Raw genomic sequence first — 17,745 nt, 5'->3', positions numbered from 1 at the left:
ATTTGCCTGTGACTGGAAGAGGAAGTTTCACACAGGACACCATCTTAGCTTATAAGTCATTGATAAGTCTCAGATAAATGAGTCATATATAATTATGATTTATATATTTGTATATACGCACTTTACACACACACACACACACACACACACACACACACACACACATTTGGCTTTTCGGGATAGGGTTTCTCTAATCCTACTCCTGTGTTTTTTGAGACAGGAATTCTCTCTGTAATAGCTCTGGCTGTCCTGGACTCACTTTGTAGAGCAGGCTGGCCTTGAACTCACAGAGATCCACCTGCCTTTGCCTCCTAGGTGCTGGGATTATTATGCTTGGCAATATGTATTTTTATGGAGAGCAGAAGGTCTTAAATATAATTAGAATCCCATTTACTATCCCCAGTACTAGATTGTATAATAAAAGTAAGAACGTATATCTTAGTGGTTAGAATATGTTGCTCTTGCGAAGGCTCCAGGTTTGGCTCTTAGTGCCCACACCGGCAGCTCTAGCTCCAGGGCACCTGACACCCTTTTCCGAACTCCACAGGTACCTGCACCCATACAAATACATCTTAAAGCAACCTTGGAGTTGAAAGTGTACAGGTGAAAAGTCTAAAGTGGTTACAGGACTTAACAAACAAAAAAAGGTAGGTGTATGTGACGGAGCCAAATGTTCCATTATGTGGTGAGCTGCTGTGCCTCATGACGAACGTGGGAAATGGGATGAGTGGCAGTTGGACCATCTCTCAGAGGCAGACTGTAACCATGAACACAGTTCTCAGAATACCCCTTTTCTTCCCTTGGTAGGATGGAAGCTCAGGATTCGATCTACAGCCCTAAGCATTGTTTCTAGATCTTTCTGCTGTCCTTTCCAATCTCCAGTTCCCACTGGCTGGGTCACTCTCACCAAGGCTTCAACCAGATTTGGTTCCAGGAGTCCAGAAACATCTCTTGACAGAGTAGAACCCTTGCATTACTGCTGTCCTACTCTTTCCAAAGAGCAACTAGGGCACATTTGAGATGATGATAAAGTCTTAGCATAATAGTCCTCGCTCCCTTGCGCTGTCCACAGAAAGCGGTGCTTATTCCCTTTCACGTGGGCTATCCGCCCTTCCCTGAATACAGTGGACACAACCGAGGCTGCCCAGTGCTGGCCATTTCACCTTGGCCACCTCACTATCCTGAATTCTTAGCCCAGGATGCCCTCCCTGGCCCCACGTGGAACTGAACCAGGCCCAGACTCATCTAATGTTATCAGTGAGTTTATACACAGTTATTTTTTGCCCTGTGCAGTCCAGATGGGCCACCAACTGAGGGAGGATATAGTTGGCTACATCTTTGGATTCCTTACAGTGGGGTACATAGCCCCAAGGAAGAGTGTTCTAGTATTGCTTTTACTATCGTGGACATTGGCATTAAGTGCCAATGGCTACAGAAGACAAGACTAGACCACGGATAGCCCATAAATAGTACCTGCCCACCTGGGGCATTATGATCACATTCTATGGCTTCTTTATGGTTTCAGATTGATTTAAAAATATACCTAAGAAACAGCTAGCTAGCTCAGAAAATGATGGTGGTGGTTTGAATGCGAATAGCCCAAGCCAGGCATGGTGGTTCACAGCTAAAATCTCAGCACTCAGAGAGGCAGAGACAGGCGGATCTCTGAGTTTGAGGCCAGCCTGGTCTACAAAGCGAGTCCAGCCAATGCTACACAGAGAAACCCTGTCTCAGACACCGGGGGGTGGGGGGGGTGGGGCGGGGGAGAGAAAGGCCCACACATACTTATAGGTCTGGATACTTGGTCTCTAGTTAGTGGAACTGTTTGGATTAGGAGGTGTGGCCTTGTTGGAGGTGCACATCAGGTGGGGGGGGGGTTGTGGCTCATGAACGTCCTACTGCCGTGCCTTCACTCTGCTGATCACACACTCTAACCCCGTAAAACCGTGTAAGTTGTGCTTGTCATGTTTTATCACAGCAACAGAAAAGTATAATACAACAACACAGCCCATTTTCTAACCCTCTCCTTATTCCAAATCTATTTGATGTGCCACGCGGGCTTCCCCTGCTATGTGTAATTAATACTGCCAGAAAGGAAATCACTTAGGATTCGACATGGTGGGATCACCTCCACCTGGTTAGAACGTGACAGTGGCCGAAGTCTCTTGACTTTGCTGTAACTAGGGATAAAATTATTACAGTCAGAAACTGAGATAGAGCGGGCTGGAATCCCCCCAAAAACCGAGCTCCTCACATTGTATGGCATCGAATACGTCATGCTGGAGTGGCTTAGTGGTGTTCATTGTGGGAGGTCACTTGAGCAGAGGAGCATGGGGGTGCCACGGGGGTGCCACACGGACAGGTGTGGAAGGGGGCCTAGATAGAGTGGGTTCGTAACTGCTGCCAGCCTTACTGTTCGTATTTCGTTTCATCTAGAATAAATATTGGACCTTAAATGTACACTGTGCCCGTGTAAAGGCATCGGCACTTTGCCAATTCGGGATTATTACCGAACACCCTGTTACCAACGGGCCTTTCCAAACTGCTAAGGCGTAGGACACACGTCACACGCCCAACCCACCCCTGAATTCCAATTTCCAGATACTGCTTGACCCATAGAACCACAGCAGCTTAGCTGACCGACTCACAGGGACTACTGAGCTTCTTGGGCAGAATGCAAGGACGCAGGTGGTATAAGCACCAGGCACACCAGGTGACTTGCCACGCACAATGGTCAGATCTGTTGAGGACCACAAGAGAACAAACACTGCTCGAAGGACAAGGGAGGAACTGGTGCTTCCACCAAGGACATAACTTTGGGGACACAGAGGCTGAACTTGAGTCAGCAGTCCCAGACAGGTCATTTGCCTAGCTAGGTTAGTATTTCAACTTTCTTCTCATGTGTGTGGCACATGCAGAGGCCAGAGGAGGGGACGCTGGGTGTCTTTCTGTCGCTCTTCTTACCCGAGGCAGGGACTCTCACTGAACGTGAAACTCACTGTTCAGTTAGGGTGGCTGGGCAGCGAGGTATGGGCCTCTGCCTGGCTCAGGCCCTGTCAATGCCAGGGTTACAGTGTACACGGCCACGCCCAGCCTTTCGTTAAAAAACAAAACAAAACAAAAAACAAACAAACAAACAAAAAACCCCACAGATGCTAGGTCCTCATGCTTTGAGAGCAAGCCGTGTTGCCCACTAAGCCTTCTCTCCAGCCCCAAGTTTTTCATTTTTAAAGGAATTTATTTCAGAAGGGCCAGATGAAGGAAGAAAGAGGCATAGCTTTTTTCTTTTTCTTCTTTCTTTGTTTCTTTCTTTCTTTAATCTAGTGCCATGAGGCCTTTACCACAGAGATGAATAACTAAAAATTCCCCTCAAGTAACAAGTTCCCCACTTCTGAAAGGTGGGTGGCTTTTTAAAAAAAGTACAAAACGATTTGGTGATGTGTAAAAGCCCCGAGCGTTGCACTAGTCAGATGGTTTAATGGGTAGAAGGACTTGTCACCAAGCCTGATGACCTGAGCTCCTACGACCCACATGGTGTGATCTCCACACGAATGCCAAGGCTCCTGCGTTCCATCTTCCTGCCCCAAATAAATACATATAATTTTTAAAAAACCCTTCTTAATTAGCCTGCAGTCTAGATGATGTACTTACACATACGTAAATCATCAAGTGATATTATGATTAGCAGTGAAAGGAATTTAAAGAATTACGAGGCTAGTCGCCCCCAAATCTCTCAACCGTCACATGCGTCTGCAGGGGATTTTTTTTTCCTGTCTTATGATGCCATGTATTCTAGTTTTTTTTCACCAAAGGAAATAAAACCAAATTTACAGATTTTTCCCCCTCCATCTTAAAAAACTCTCAGGGTTGATTTAGGTGTGGCTGTAACTGTCTCCCAAGCCTTTGCATCAGATAGCAACTCTCCCACGCATTCTGTGCTGTTTTAACCCTGGCTCAAGACTCTTCCCACCCAGGCTGGAGAATTTAAATTTTAACCAATGGAAATGCGAGTAACAGTTTGGCGTGGTCTTGGGCTGATGAGGCTAAACATTTCATCTGTTACTTTGTTTCCACTCTCGTAGTAGGCTTGTTCTGTTTTCATGCTGTACAAAGGTCCCAAGGGCAACGATGAAGATGGTATTTAGATTGAAACAACACTTTTCTGTATTGTGGGCTTTAAGAGCATACCCCCTTCTTCCTGAAACAGTTCCAATAGGTAGGAAGGGCGGGCGGGTGCCATGGATAAAGTTGAGTCATTAAAAGGCTAAGCTATCTCTCAAACAATGTGGACAAGGGACACACCAAGAGGAAAGCTGAGTTCTTCCTATAACCTGGCCAGGTGTATTTTAACATCGGACACCAACAGTCACATCCATGTGAGACTAACTCGAAATATCTTCTCATAAATCCAACAAAAGGGGCAATCAGGGGTCCCTGTGTGTGCGCGCACACTTGCACTCATGGAGGGCGTAACAGGGTGTCAGTGTCCGCCCTGTAACTCAGTCTTATTCCCTGGAGACGGGGGCCTCACACTGAACCTGGGGCTCACGGCTGCAGCTAGGCTAGCTGGCCAGGAAGCTGGGGTAAAAGGCATGAGTGGTCATTCCTGGATTTTTCCCATGGGGCTTTGCACTCAGGTCCTCCTCCTCGCACATGGAATGCTAAAAGCCCCAGAGGTATCACCGCACCAGTGCAGCTGACTCTGGCCCCTGGCTCTTTACTCTCCTGACAATTTGAAGGGATGAGTAAAGTGTATGTAACTGCAGTAATTTTAATTTAAGAAAGCAGTGCTGGCCACGCCCTGACATCATCACTTGGAATCTCAAGGAGCTGAGTTTTTAGGCAGACTGCAAGTAAAAAAATAGAAATCGCAACTATGCCCTGTAACACGAATAGAAACAACAACAACAATTAAAATAGCTTACCTTGCAGCCTTCACACGTAATGACACCATAATGGATTCCTGACGATTTGTCTCCACAGATCTTGCATGGAATAATTTCAATTTGAGCTGCAACAGAAGCATGCAACCAGTTAATTACATTTTCTTTTAAACACCTTATAAAAGCGTTCCCCGATCAGCATTTGTATAGTGAAAACTAATAACCTGCTAAACATTATCCTGCATTAACTATTCATTGCTGAACTGTGAGGGTCCCCCTAGAGCCCTGGACTAAATTATGGCTGCTCGTTATATAATAGCTTTCGGGTTATTAAAATGGGTCATTTGAGAAGGTGTTTAAGAGCCCACAAGAAGACTGGAATCAGCATTTCAAAGGCTTCCAGAACTAGAGAGTTCGCAGTTTAGGCCTCAGAGCAAAGCAGATACTAAAATGTGTCCCCTCCCACCCCATCTCATTTTCCATCATTATTTTTAAAAGGTCATAAATCTGTCTTGGCTGAGCATGTGGCTCTGGACTGGTAGAGAAAAATACACCCCCAAAAAGTCAGGTCTACTTAGGAAAATTATTCAATTCAAAATATTAATAGGTTACGTATGATAGGAAGGGCTCCTCACTCATCTTTTAAAAGAATTAATGTAGTTGCCATGTGTTCAAAATTAGTTCATCTCTGAACAGCCAAAACCTTTCAGCCATAAAGTTAATATCCTGTCTGAATTTAATAATGATGAATTTTGCCAAACAAGAGAGGTTGCGTCTGGACTTTTTTTTTAATGATGGAAATTGATTTTTTTTTTGGTGCATCATGCACATATTTTTATGCAATTGATTATTTAAAGCTGCTTGCCTCTGGGAAACCCAATGATTAAGATATCATACCAATGTTCTAAGTCCTGGCCAGGCATATCTCTAAATAAACACACTATGTTTCCAGTAGAGTTAGAAAAAGAATTGAAAACTGAAATATACAGAATATAACACATGGGGGGGGGAAATCCCACATTTAACTCATCTCTTAAATAGTATTTCTATGTGAAATGTGGAGACCAGGGCTGATCTGCCATGGTGGTGATGAGCCCCTGCTTGCTTAGAATGTTGTGCTCCGTTTGCATTCCAAAGTTTTCACCGTTGGATACCACCAGAGCACGTTATCTGCCAAGTCATACACGCAGACAGAAAAGCAAGTGCCCTAGTGAGTTTCATTGTATGCAGCGTCCAGGTAGCCGTATGCCTCCCAGCAAGCAATGGTTCCATCCAGGGACTCTTGTGTGTGATGTATGCAACACACACACACACACACACACACACACACACACACACACACGAGAGAGAGAGAGAGAGAGAGAGAGAGAGAGAGAGAGAGAGAGAGGGAGGGAGGGAGGGAGGGAGGGAGGGAGGGGGCACTACTCTCTTCTAATGAAATACATCCAGAGAGATTTTCTGTAACCACTGACTTTGGATATATACCAAATACACAAAGCTCCTGGATTAAAACTCACTATAAACTATGCAGCCTGCAAAGACAAACACAAGTGTTGTGGTGACTTCCAGTTATTCTAGAAGGAGGATTCTTTCCTATCCATTTTTTTTTTCAGCATTGCATGCCATGTTTGTTCATCCAGGATCTAGTTGGGTATGTGCGTGTGACAGTGGTGCCTACAGAAGCCACAAGGGGGCATCGCGTCCACCATCGGTGCCAGGAACCCAAATCTAGTCCTTTCAGAAGGGCAGCAGGCACTCTTAACCATCGAGGCATCTCTCCTGCCCGGATTTAGAGATTGCTTGAAATCTCACTGAAATTCTTTTATGCCACCTGGAGGCACACGGCCTCATAATGGTGCTACTGCCGCTTAGAATGTTTAGAGTTGTCCTAATAAAAGAATCCCATCTCCAGCCTTGCCTTGCCTGCCTTCCTTGAGGGATATAGCATAAGGTCTCATATTGAGCGTCTCTCTCAATATCTTCACTAGACTCAGGGGGAAGGCGGCGGTCTGCAGCACCAGGCAGAATTATGCTCAACGCCTTTCAAGACAAGTGGCAGAGAGAAAGGCATCCAAAAAGTGCCATCACCCCACAGTTCCAGCCTGGGTGCTCTCATGGACGTGAACCAATCAACAAGAACAGGCGCCCCTGCCCTGCCCGGTGGGGAAGAGAATGGTTCGGTGACACTACTCAGTCCACCTATTAAACAGAGCTTATCTGTGAAACAAAGACAGCCAAACCAGGAGCTGCCGCAGCCAGTCTGTGATCCCAGTGCCTGGGAGGCAGAGACAAGAGGTTCCCCAGAGCAAGCCGGCTATCCAGACCAACTGAGCTGGTGAGTGCTGGGTTCAACGAAAGGCCGTGCCTCAGTATAGAAATAGGGTAGGGAGGCTTAAGAAAGACATATGACCGAACCCTTGACTTCCACATGCATGTACACACATGTACAGCCACACAGATACAAAACAGAAACCAGACCGTCTTCAGTCTTGTCTTAATGATGGGAGGGATGTATATCAGTTCTGTGTAAGACTCCAGAGGCTGTGGGCAGGCTACCTGAGGACGCTAAGTAACACTACAGTGAATCAAGCAGGGGTGTGAATTCTGCTGCTATGCTTTGGGGCTCGGGGCAGGAATTAAAGCTGAAAGTGGGAGTTCGGAGAGTATTCAAAATGCTTTTAGATGGCTCTAGGATTGCTTTAAATGGGATACAGGGAGGTCTGGCGGTCTGCTCATGATACGGCAAAGGGCTAGAAGTATCATCCCTGTTTTACCACCATCACCTTGGAATGGCTCATGGCAGCAGTTAATGGCAGCACAGCCAGCCAGCATCTGGTATTGCCGGGTCAGGGATGGGGGCCTGAGTCAGCTTCGGCACCTTTGGTCTTCATTGCATCTTCCAGATCTCAAAGCTATCCAAACCCAAGCTGACTTGAGTGCACAAAGCTAAGACTGAAATGGGCTCACACAGACTTGCCTGTCTGTCCAAGACTGAGCCATTCCCCTAGACCTCAGTATGCGCTTATGTGGGCTAACAAATCAGAATTAGTTACAGCATGCTTCTCCAGGAACTCCACAGGCAGGGACCGAAGGCTGTCCGCTGAAGGCTGTCCACAGGGCATGGTTCAGCTCCTCTGTTGGGTCGGATTAAACTGCTCTGCTAGATGAACCGCCCCCCTGCATGGCTGTTTTAGCTCAGAAAATAATTTCAGCCCAAGTGCTCTTTGGGAGATGAGGAAAAGGCACCTGTTCCTACTGCATGCCAACCTGAATGTCACCCGATCACACGTGTTGACGTTCTCACCGCGAACATTTGCAACCAGGAGCAAGGCACCTACTCAGCTCTCCATTCAGCTCCTAGCGCGCAGGAGCCCTGCTTGCTTTCAACCGACGCACAAACAGATCCCAGAGAAGGAAACCACAGTCAGCGCCTTCTAGATGTTTCAAAGGATGGGCCGCCAACTTAAGTTCTCATTCTAAAAAAGATTCCTTTGCCTTTTCCATTTTCAACCAGGAAGCAAGCTCTTCTCCAAATAATACTGTTAGCACAAATGATGCGTCATAGCTCCAGTATCCACTCACACATGAACCCCACCAGCATGCCAGAAGACGAGCTCGGTCACACACTGTCGCAGTTGACAATCACAGGTACACTCGCTGACCTGGCATCCCTTTCGGCCAATACCATATGGCAGCGACCCCTGGAAGCCAGGTGTGGCTGTGGGGTCCCAGAACAATCTTGCCATGGGAGCTCGTTTGCCCACTTTTTTTTTTCCCAGTCCTACTGCCTGCATGGTTTGTTCTCACACATTCTAGTTCAGGCAGGATCTCCACACTTGCAGAGGCAGATTTCTGGAGCTGACAAATGGCGGTGGGAAGCCTGGGAATGCCAGCATGCCAGCTAACCACAGGATCCTAATCTCCAGCTGAGGCAGCCTTTGACACCGAATCTGATGACTTGAGTTCTGCCTCTATGACCCACATGGTAAAAGAGAACGGACTCCTGCAGGTGGTCCTCTGACCTCCATAACTGTGTCATGGGACATCTGGTGCCTATATACACCCAAAGTAATAAAAACAGATGAGAAGCTGTTCTCTTCTGAACAGCAAACACCAGTGAGCTTGCACTTGGTACACGGTCATCAACAGAGGATCAAGAGACACTACCTAAGTAGCTGGGACAAGCCTACACGCTACAGGAGCCCATTGCAGAAGCCTTTCCTGGGAATTATGTGCTGAGCATATAGCTGGGGGGGAAAAAACCCCCACCATTCGCAGCTTAGGCTATCCGTTCTACTTTGCAGAATTCCAGATGGGATGTCTGAGCTCCCCGTGACTCACCTCAAGTTTACCAATTCTTACGCCCAGGCACATCCGTTAACCCCTCTGATCCCACCTTCCCAGCTGAAGATTTGCTGGGATAGTGTGCAAACAGTGGCCGGTCTCAGAGCTGTTTCCACGCGGTCAGTTTTATACACGTGTCCTCTTCAGGCGCACACCGCGTGAGTCTTAGACTTCACGTCTGATAACTACTGGTGGTGGCTGTTGTTGATAAGGAGTCCTGCCTGCCTTATAGTGGAATGAAATTCCATCCTCTGGAGTCTAAGCTCTTTGCGAAGCCGGGGACTAGAGAAAAGCTGCTTATTTCCTGAGGACCATAGAAGGCAGCTCACGCCGTCAAAGGCAGCTCACACTGGCCGCCAAGGCAGCACCACACTGTCAAAGGCAGCTCACACTGGCCGCCAAGGCAGCACCACACCGTCAAAGGCAGCTCACGCTGGCCGCCAAGGCAGCACCACACCGTCAAAGGCAGCTCACACTGGCCACCACGGCAGCACCACACCGTCAAAGGCAGCTCACACTGGCCACCACGGCAGCACCACACCGTCAAAGGCAGCTCACACTGGCCGCCACGGCAGCACCACACCGTCAAAGGCAGCTCACACTGGCCGCCACGGCAGCACCACACCGTCAAAGGCAGCTCACACTGGCCGCCACGGCAACACCACACATACCAGCACTAAGCTGCAGCAACAGAGTATGTCACAAACGGCAGTGGGACGTGGGTAGCTTTTCTGTTGGCTCGTAGAAAAAAATGAACTAGGCTTATGCCAATCATTTTTCGTCGTAGCCCATCTGCACATCACACTTTGTGTTTATATGGGTATGCACGTATACACGTATGCACGTATACATGTATGCACGTGTATGTAGAGGCTGGAGGTTGATGGTGGGTCTCTTCCTCCATGGGTTCTCCACTGTATATTTTAAATTGGCGTTTTGTTTTGTTTTTTAACTGAACCTGGCATTTACCAATATGGCTAGACCTGGACTCTCTCTGTCTCCATCTCCCTGCCCCACCTAGTTTTTAACAGATGCCGGGGGTGACTCAAGTCAGCTTCTTCTGCTGATGAGGCAAAGACTACCAGCTTGAGCACTCTCCTCAGCACCCATGCTATCTTTAGTTTAGGGTGACTTCTGGCTTGCAGGGAAAATGGCTAGGGGCCAAACCATGGGTGCAGCTATGATATTATATGTCACACATGTGGCTGCTTATCAGTTTTGCTTGTAGTGTGGGAAAAAAAATCAGAAAAGATCTGCTTGGAAAAGAAACCCTCATTTGCACAAATCTGTGGAGGTGTTTTTCCCCCTCTTCCTGGAAGGCCGAGCGTGTGGAGGACATTTTCCTTGTTCTGTTCCATATCTTCTAATATTTGAAAAAATTTTTTACAACCAGCATGTATTACTTTTGTAAGCAGAAAAACCAATAAAGATTAAAAAGGAAAACCCTAAGGCGTTTGATTTTATTTTTAGTCAAATGGCTGAGTCCTTTGCGGATTAGTCACTTTATTTTATTCCCGGTTTAAAACTGCTGGGATATTAAAGGCCCCTGCATGGCGGCGCACAGCAGCTTGGCCTGGGTGTCAAGGCCGCATGGCCCACAGCCTCTGAGTTGCCTGGGAGGCCTCTGGGAACCCCAGGCTTCTGCAATCTTGGCCCCTTTGGTTTTCAGGGCCTCCAAAGCTGGTTGTGCAGGTTGCACCATGCGTAGGGGCATCCAGCTGAGAAAGAGGGGTCCAAGGTTTCAACTGGACCCGTGAGTCCTGCTGAGGAGGCCTCTTCTGATTGGTCTGTTCAGATGAGGTTGTTTTATTACTCACCCCGTTCCCTCAAGCATGGCGCCACCATCCACAGCGCTACAATTTACAGAAGGGTTTGGTGTAAGTGTACTACAGGCAAGGGTGAGGAGCCCAGGGTAACGGCTTGTCCCTCTTGCCTTGGAAGGACTGAGCCACCCTTGAGGGTCACTGAGCACTCGGTGGGCAGACAGCAGCCTGCCACCCCGGGCCTGTGACTTGGAATACAGTGTGGCTCTGTTCCCTGCACCACCCCCCAACACCCCGCGACATGTGCCATGGTCCAGCTGCACACTTCGAAAACTCATCATCAACTTGTTTTGCCATTGTGTCTGCTAAATATATAACTACCCAGAATGCTAGCTCTCCCCAGAAGACCATCTTTTCTTCCCTTGATTTTGGATTCTTTCATGACAGTACTGAAATCATTGCCACAGATCACCAAAACAATCAGACCTCTAATTAGGAAAGCCCTACCCCTCAACGCCCCTTCCATAAGCAGCCTCATTGCCATTTTTTTTTCCAGCAGGCAGCACTAATGACAGCCGAGAGTTGCAGAGCTCTGTGCAGTTTTCAAAGTTTTTTGACCTCATTAGCTTGTTTTGGCTTCCATGTGCATAGCATCCTTGAAGGAGGCAACTATTAGCATCCTCACTCTACAGACAGGGGTGGGGGTGGGGGGCGGGGTATCCGTGAAATCCCCTTCATGTTTAGATAACCTGGAGCTTAGTGTGCAGACAGACAGACAGACAGACACCCGCACACACAAAATACACACGGTATCTCTTTCCTATCCTGGTTTATGGTAGATGCCATGGATTTGTTACTAGTGTCTGCTGCTCTCAAGAACACATGACAGCAGGGAGAGAGAGCTGGAGACCCAGCCAGCCGCGAAGGGGCCCTGCCAACCCACCTGTCCCCGACACCCGACTCCCTGGGTGGCCTCAGGTAAGTCACTTACACCTCTACTTCCTCCACCCATAAAACGGAATACATCTTACCTCCCAGGCTGTGGTGGTAAATGAATGCCTTTAACCCTCTTTGAAGATGAGGTGGGGGGGGGGGAACCCTGTATAAACAGGAAGCTTTGGGAAGCTTGGCGGGGACCAGGACGCCATGCTCTCCCTGCCCACAACGGGTCCAACCACAAAGAATCAGAAGCGCACGGGGCTGTAATTTGTACCTGTGAGCTAGACAGATCTAAGCCTCTAGTTCTTCACTTCTTAAGGGATGATGGGCATCGCCATGGCAGCCTCAACCTGGAGTAAAAAGGTCCTTAAGATGGAGAAGTCACAGCGAAGTCACTGAGCCACACGGTCTCATCAGGGCTGGACCATAGTAAACATAGTCCACCCTCCTGTGAGCCTCAGACATCCCAAGGTTCAGTATTAAGTTTCTTAAATGGACTCAAACGATGGCCCCCTGCCTCCATCAAGTTGTATCATTAAAACAAAGACATGTACTTCTCTGTTTCCTTGTCCTTGAAAGACCTAAAATGTACCTATTAGGAGAGAGAGAGAGAGAGAGAGAGAGAGAGAGAGAGAGAGAGAGAGAGAGAGAGAGAGAGAGAGAGAGAGAATATGTTTGTGTGTGTGTGTGTGTGTGTGTGTGTTGTGGTGCATGCTAGGCAAGCACTCTGTGATGGACCTATGTCCTTGGTCCATGAAGTCACTTCTTAAAAATTTCCCATTGACTGAGGTTTCTTCTAAACCTTAGCAGCCTTTTAAAATGATATTTTTTTCAAGACATAGTTGTAAACACCCATTAAACATATACATACATACATACATACACAGACAGAGTCACAGACAGATACACATAGACATCATCTCTACCTCAAACAACAAAGATTGCAAATTATAATTACAACTGAGCACAAGCAGACATTTAGAACTTGGATGATGTGCTAAAAACAGTAGGCCAGAGTGCCCCAGAATGAATTCAGAGAAAGCCGAGCTAGCTACGGGTACAGGGAGTCTCTGAAGAGTAAGGAAGCCAGGCCATCTCCTCATGTGGCTTTCCGTGAGGACACAGGCAGTCCTGGCAATGGGGACAGGACACTAATCCCTTGGAGTGTTTCCATCCCAGCCAGAGTGAGCTTTCCTTAGAAAACCCGACTCACATTCCCTGGTGCATCTGTGTCTTTGCTAAAAGCTGAATCCAGACGAGCTTGGTCCTCCCTAGACAGGGGCATCCTATGCACTGAGAGGGGAGTCACGTCCGCCACGGAGTACTGGAAGGCTTTGACTATTACATCCAAGTCTCTCTAGAATTCTTCATCTACACAGTCAGACACAAGATGTCTAAGTGACTCCTTCACATCTTTTGGTAACTCCCTAGTAACCAACTAAACTTTTGAACAACATGACTTGACCAGCAAGAAGATGATGCTTGCTAAGACGCCATTCTGCTCTCGAACTGGCCCAGACGCTGAGTAACCCTACCACCAATGCCGCTGCCACCATCACCACGCTGAAGAGGATGCCACTAAGATGGCAAATATAAACCCCTTTCTCATTTCCCTAAAGCGTATCCCTGTTAACCAATCCCTGTCAACCACAGAGCACATCAGTGGCCGTGGATCTGTGGTGTTAATTGAAATTAGAGACTAAGAAAAAAAGGTCACTAGAGATTCTGTCAAGACTCCCAGTTAGAATAAGCTTCTTCAAAGAGTTTATAGTGAACTAGAAGATTCTAAAAATTTCCTAGGACTCCAGGTTGAGGGACATTTAGGAAGAAAGAAAAGAAAAGAAAAGAAAAAGAAAAAAAATGCCTGCTGAATCTTTTGGTATGGGTTAAATGTTATTTCATATCGTTAGGGAAATTAATCTGTTTTATTCATTGGTTAGACTATACTCAAGGGAGAGTCCAAGTTCTCCCCAGGAAGAATATTCTGGCAAGAGCATCCACAGCACATTTAGGTTAAGTCTGCTTTTCCTTCTAGCCAAGGGCAGGGGTCAGCTTCCTGCTGTCGTCATTCAGAATCTGTGGTTTCCCCCCCCCCCCCCCCCACAACAGCAGAGAAGAATGTCTTCACTGACGAGGCCCAATCTGGAAAGCCTACCTCAGGTCTGCCCAACTAGATCCATCAGAATTGCTCTTAACTGCACTTCAGGGCCCAGTCTTGCCAAATAAGATTACAGCACAGTTATGACACCCAGAGCTCAAGAGAAAACCCCTCCATTTCACAGCACACACCCCTTCCCCCAACACCCGTTTCAACCCACATGCCTGTGTAGACAGCAAGCTAGAACCATTTTATAATCGTGAGTCTCCATTTGGAAGCTTCTTAAATAACGGCCACATACCATGCTAGGAAAAGAACGTACCTGATGCATCAACTCCACAAGCAAATGGGGGGGAAAAAGCCAACCCAAATCTGTGGACACAGAAATGGGTTTTACCTAACGCACCAACCAAGGACAGTACGTGCAGTAAACGTCTAACCATTTCTCAGATCTAGCCAATGGACAGCACATTCTCCACAGTTGAGCGGAGAGCAGGGACTGACTCTGACATGAACTCTGGTGCTCCATATTTGACCACTTCCCCTTGGTGGGGAGGCCGGGTGGCACTCAGAGAAAGGATAAGCAGGCTACAAAGATGACCCTTCATAGGCTGTAACCATATAGCGGGGTGGGGGGAGGTCCCCCTTAGTCACAGACCTAGGGGAGGGGAATAGGGTGAAAGTGGGAGGAAGGGAGGAATGGGAGGATACAAGGGATGGCATAACAATTGAGATGTGATCTGAATAAATTAATTAAATAGAAAAATGGGTTTTACAATCACTGGACTGTTTGTTTAAGCCTATTTGCTCTATGGCATTCTGAGTGTGGCCCCTGGTGTCCTTGGTACATGGCATCAGGGTGCACAGAGCACACAATTCTGAGCAGCCTGACTGCCTCAGGGCTCCCCTGCCTGAAGGGCCAGCCATTGACTGCTAACTCTAGCTGCCCACTTTCCATGACCTCCTCTCACCAAAACCACACGGATGAGGTAAGATGTGTGGAACTGGGTCAAAGTCACCAGAATTCAGGTTAAGTCGCCCAAGTGTACCCGGCAAAGAAGGTTGCTGTTTCTTTCCGTGACCCTGAGTGGTTTTGGAAGGGCAGAGGCCGCTCCTTGCACAGCAGATGATGTCAGGTAGGAAATATGCCCCAGCCAAACAAACCCTGGGACCGTGACGAAGAGTCGGAAAGAACATGTAACCTAAAGCCTTGAAAACGCACTTATCTCCCTCTGCATCAAGCCACAGGAGACCAGAAAGGCAGCATTCAACACTTCCATGGTCACGGAACACAGAACCGCGGGAGCTAAACTTTGAAGGCCCACACCACAGATTGTGAGGGGGTCAGGATGAAGAAGAGGCCTATGCAAGGCCTGCGTTCTGCCTCTACACTGTCTCCCTATAATTCCTAGGGAGGTGGAGCTTTCATGACAGATAGAGAAAAGGCCAGATTTTTTGTTTTGTTTTGTTTTGTTTTTGTTAAAACTCACAAGCGAGAATTTAGGCTTGGTAGAAGTGGAGGTATAGGTTTTATGCTTTGTAGGATCATAGGCTGGTGAAGTAGCTCAGCTGACAGAGTGCTTGCCGAGCCTGCATGAAGCCCTGGCTTCCATCCCCAGCACCGCCAGAAACTGGGTGTGGCAGCACGCCCTCATAAGCCTAGCACTTGGGAGGTGGAGGCAGGGGGATCGGGAATTCAAGGTTGTTTTCCATTACACAGCAAGTTCAAGGCCATCTGAGCTATGTGATGCTCCGTCTCAACAGAAAAACTGTTAAGACCCAAGAGGGTGAGTGGCTAAACTCTTGGATCCCTAGTTCCTCCAATATATATCCAACTTCTCGGACACAGTTAATAACACCTGAACACCAGACCCGACAAATTCAAATACATCGTGGATGTATTCCTTGATTACAATCCAATAGTGATTTTTTCCCTCCCTCCTTCCCGCTCCTTATTTTGAGACAGACAGGGTCTTATGCAGACTTGGCCTCAACGAGCTCACTATTGCAGACTAGGCTGGTCCCAAACTCATAGCCTTCTGCCTGCCTCTGCCTCCCGAGTGCTGGGATTAAAGGCGTGCACCTGGCCAGTGGTGTTTCTTAACTGTCCTTCACTGTGCGCTGTCTGAGACAGCCAGCGCAGCCAGGTGTGGGTCCTCTCCATCCCATTTCTGAATGCATGCTCTGAAAACTTGGACTGAGAGACATTCCAGTGTTAACTGTAAAACAAAGTCAGCGAGAGGATGGATAGCGCTAGCCTACAAAAGCTCAGTTTCACTGTTCCCAAGGGGGAAAAAATGGGAAAAAATGGGAAAAACTGGCTGTTTCTTAGTTGTTTAGGTACTAGGCGAGACCAGAGGGACTGAATGCTCTGGACCAGGCCGAGAGACTGTCCGACTCATTTTAAGAAGTGCTGACATCTGAGTATGCATCCACGTATGATAATATCTTATAAATGTCATTTTTCTATTAAAAAGAACTGAATATCTTGGAGTTTTGTCTTGAAGCTCTGTGTGTGTAGGTGGGTGTGCGTGAGTGTGCACATGAGTTTATGTGTGTGCGTGAGTGTGTGTGTGAGTGTGTGTGTGTGTGTGTGTGTGTGTGTGTGTGTGTGTGCGTGAGTGTGAGAGAGTGTGTGATATGTATGGGTGGTATGTGACTGCTCATGTATACATGTGCGTACCTGTGTATAGAGACAGAGGAGAAAGGCAGGCATCATCCTGAGGCTGGTGACCCACTTTCTTTGAGACAGAGTTTGTCCCTGAACTGGAGCTTACTGATTTGGCTAGATTAGCTGGTCAGCAAGCCCCAGGGGCCCTCTTGACTCCGCCTCCCCAGCACTGGAATGACAAGGGCAATGCCACCAGGCCTGACATCTTAGGTGGCTGCTGTGGATTGAACTCAGGACCTCCAAGGCAAGCATCCTATTGGCCAAACCACTCCTCCAGCCATCTGCTGATTTATTTAAGTCCTGCTGAGGAGTGAGGCAGGACCACAGTAGCCACCTAGAGGCATTAAGACCCAGGACACTGTCCTACATAAGCTGCTCCTTTTGCCTGTGAAGACAAACATTTCAGGTGACACTCTGGACACCTTGCACATGTGCCTGTCAACTTCCAAATATTGGGCCTCGTGGGTATTTGTCACTGAAGGCAGCTTGAGTGACTGTGACATATCCACTTGTAATTTGCAGTGAAAGTGTGCCACCTGCACACTTCGGTACTTGAGGATGTCGAAGTTTGGAATTCGCTTTCCTACCTACTGCAGTGCTTTCCACGCAGGAGGGAAGTGCGTCTGGCTGCTAACAGCTGCTGTGGCTGTAGTGCACAGTCACAGCTGAAGTTCTGAACAGCAAGTTCTTTAACGCCAGTGGCTGCTGCCATCTTGTTTCACTACATGCATGTGTACACGTGCACGCGCGCGCGCACACACACACACCCCTCATACTTCCCAAGTGCACGCTACATGTACCATACGCAATGTTGCACCTGCTCACCACACATCATGCAACACAGGAGCGCCCTTCCCGCATACATACAGCCCGACATAGAAACCCATCTAGTGGATGCATTACCCCATGCTGAGCAGTGGTGCCAAGGACATGAGCTGGGCACGAAAAGCCCACCAAAACAGTTCACCTTTTAACACTAGCTTTGCCCCCAACTAAACTCCAGCTTCCCAGAGTGGAAATGAGAGAGAAAACGTGCAAGTTACTTTT

At 47.8% G+C, this 17,745-nt stretch overlaps 1 protein-coding gene across 6 annotated transcripts in view; it reads right to left on the bottom strand.

Moving 5' to 3' along the window:
- The window catches only part of RORA (RAR related orphan receptor A), a 764,431-nt gene that overhangs the window by 35,854 nt on the left and 710,832 nt on the right, over positions 1–17,745 (bottom strand). For all 6 annotated transcript variants that reach the window (XM_084781231.1, XM_084781230.1, XM_084781235.1 and 3 more), the window contains one exon: positions 4,926–5,011. In XM_084781231.1, the coding sequence (XP_084637357.1) occupies positions 4,926–5,011 (86 nt within the window). The remainder of the gene's footprint in view (positions 1–4,925; positions 5,012–17,745) is intronic.

This window comes from Acomys minous (genome assembly GCF_964271855.1).
Source record: "Acomys minous genome assembly, chromosome: 5".
In the NCBI taxonomy this organism is placed as follows: Eukaryota; Metazoa; Chordata; class Mammalia; order Rodentia; family Muridae; genus Acomys; species Acomys minous.
The sequence above is the reverse complement of the archived record's forward strand: the minus strand, read 5'-3'. Positions and strand labels throughout refer to the sequence as shown.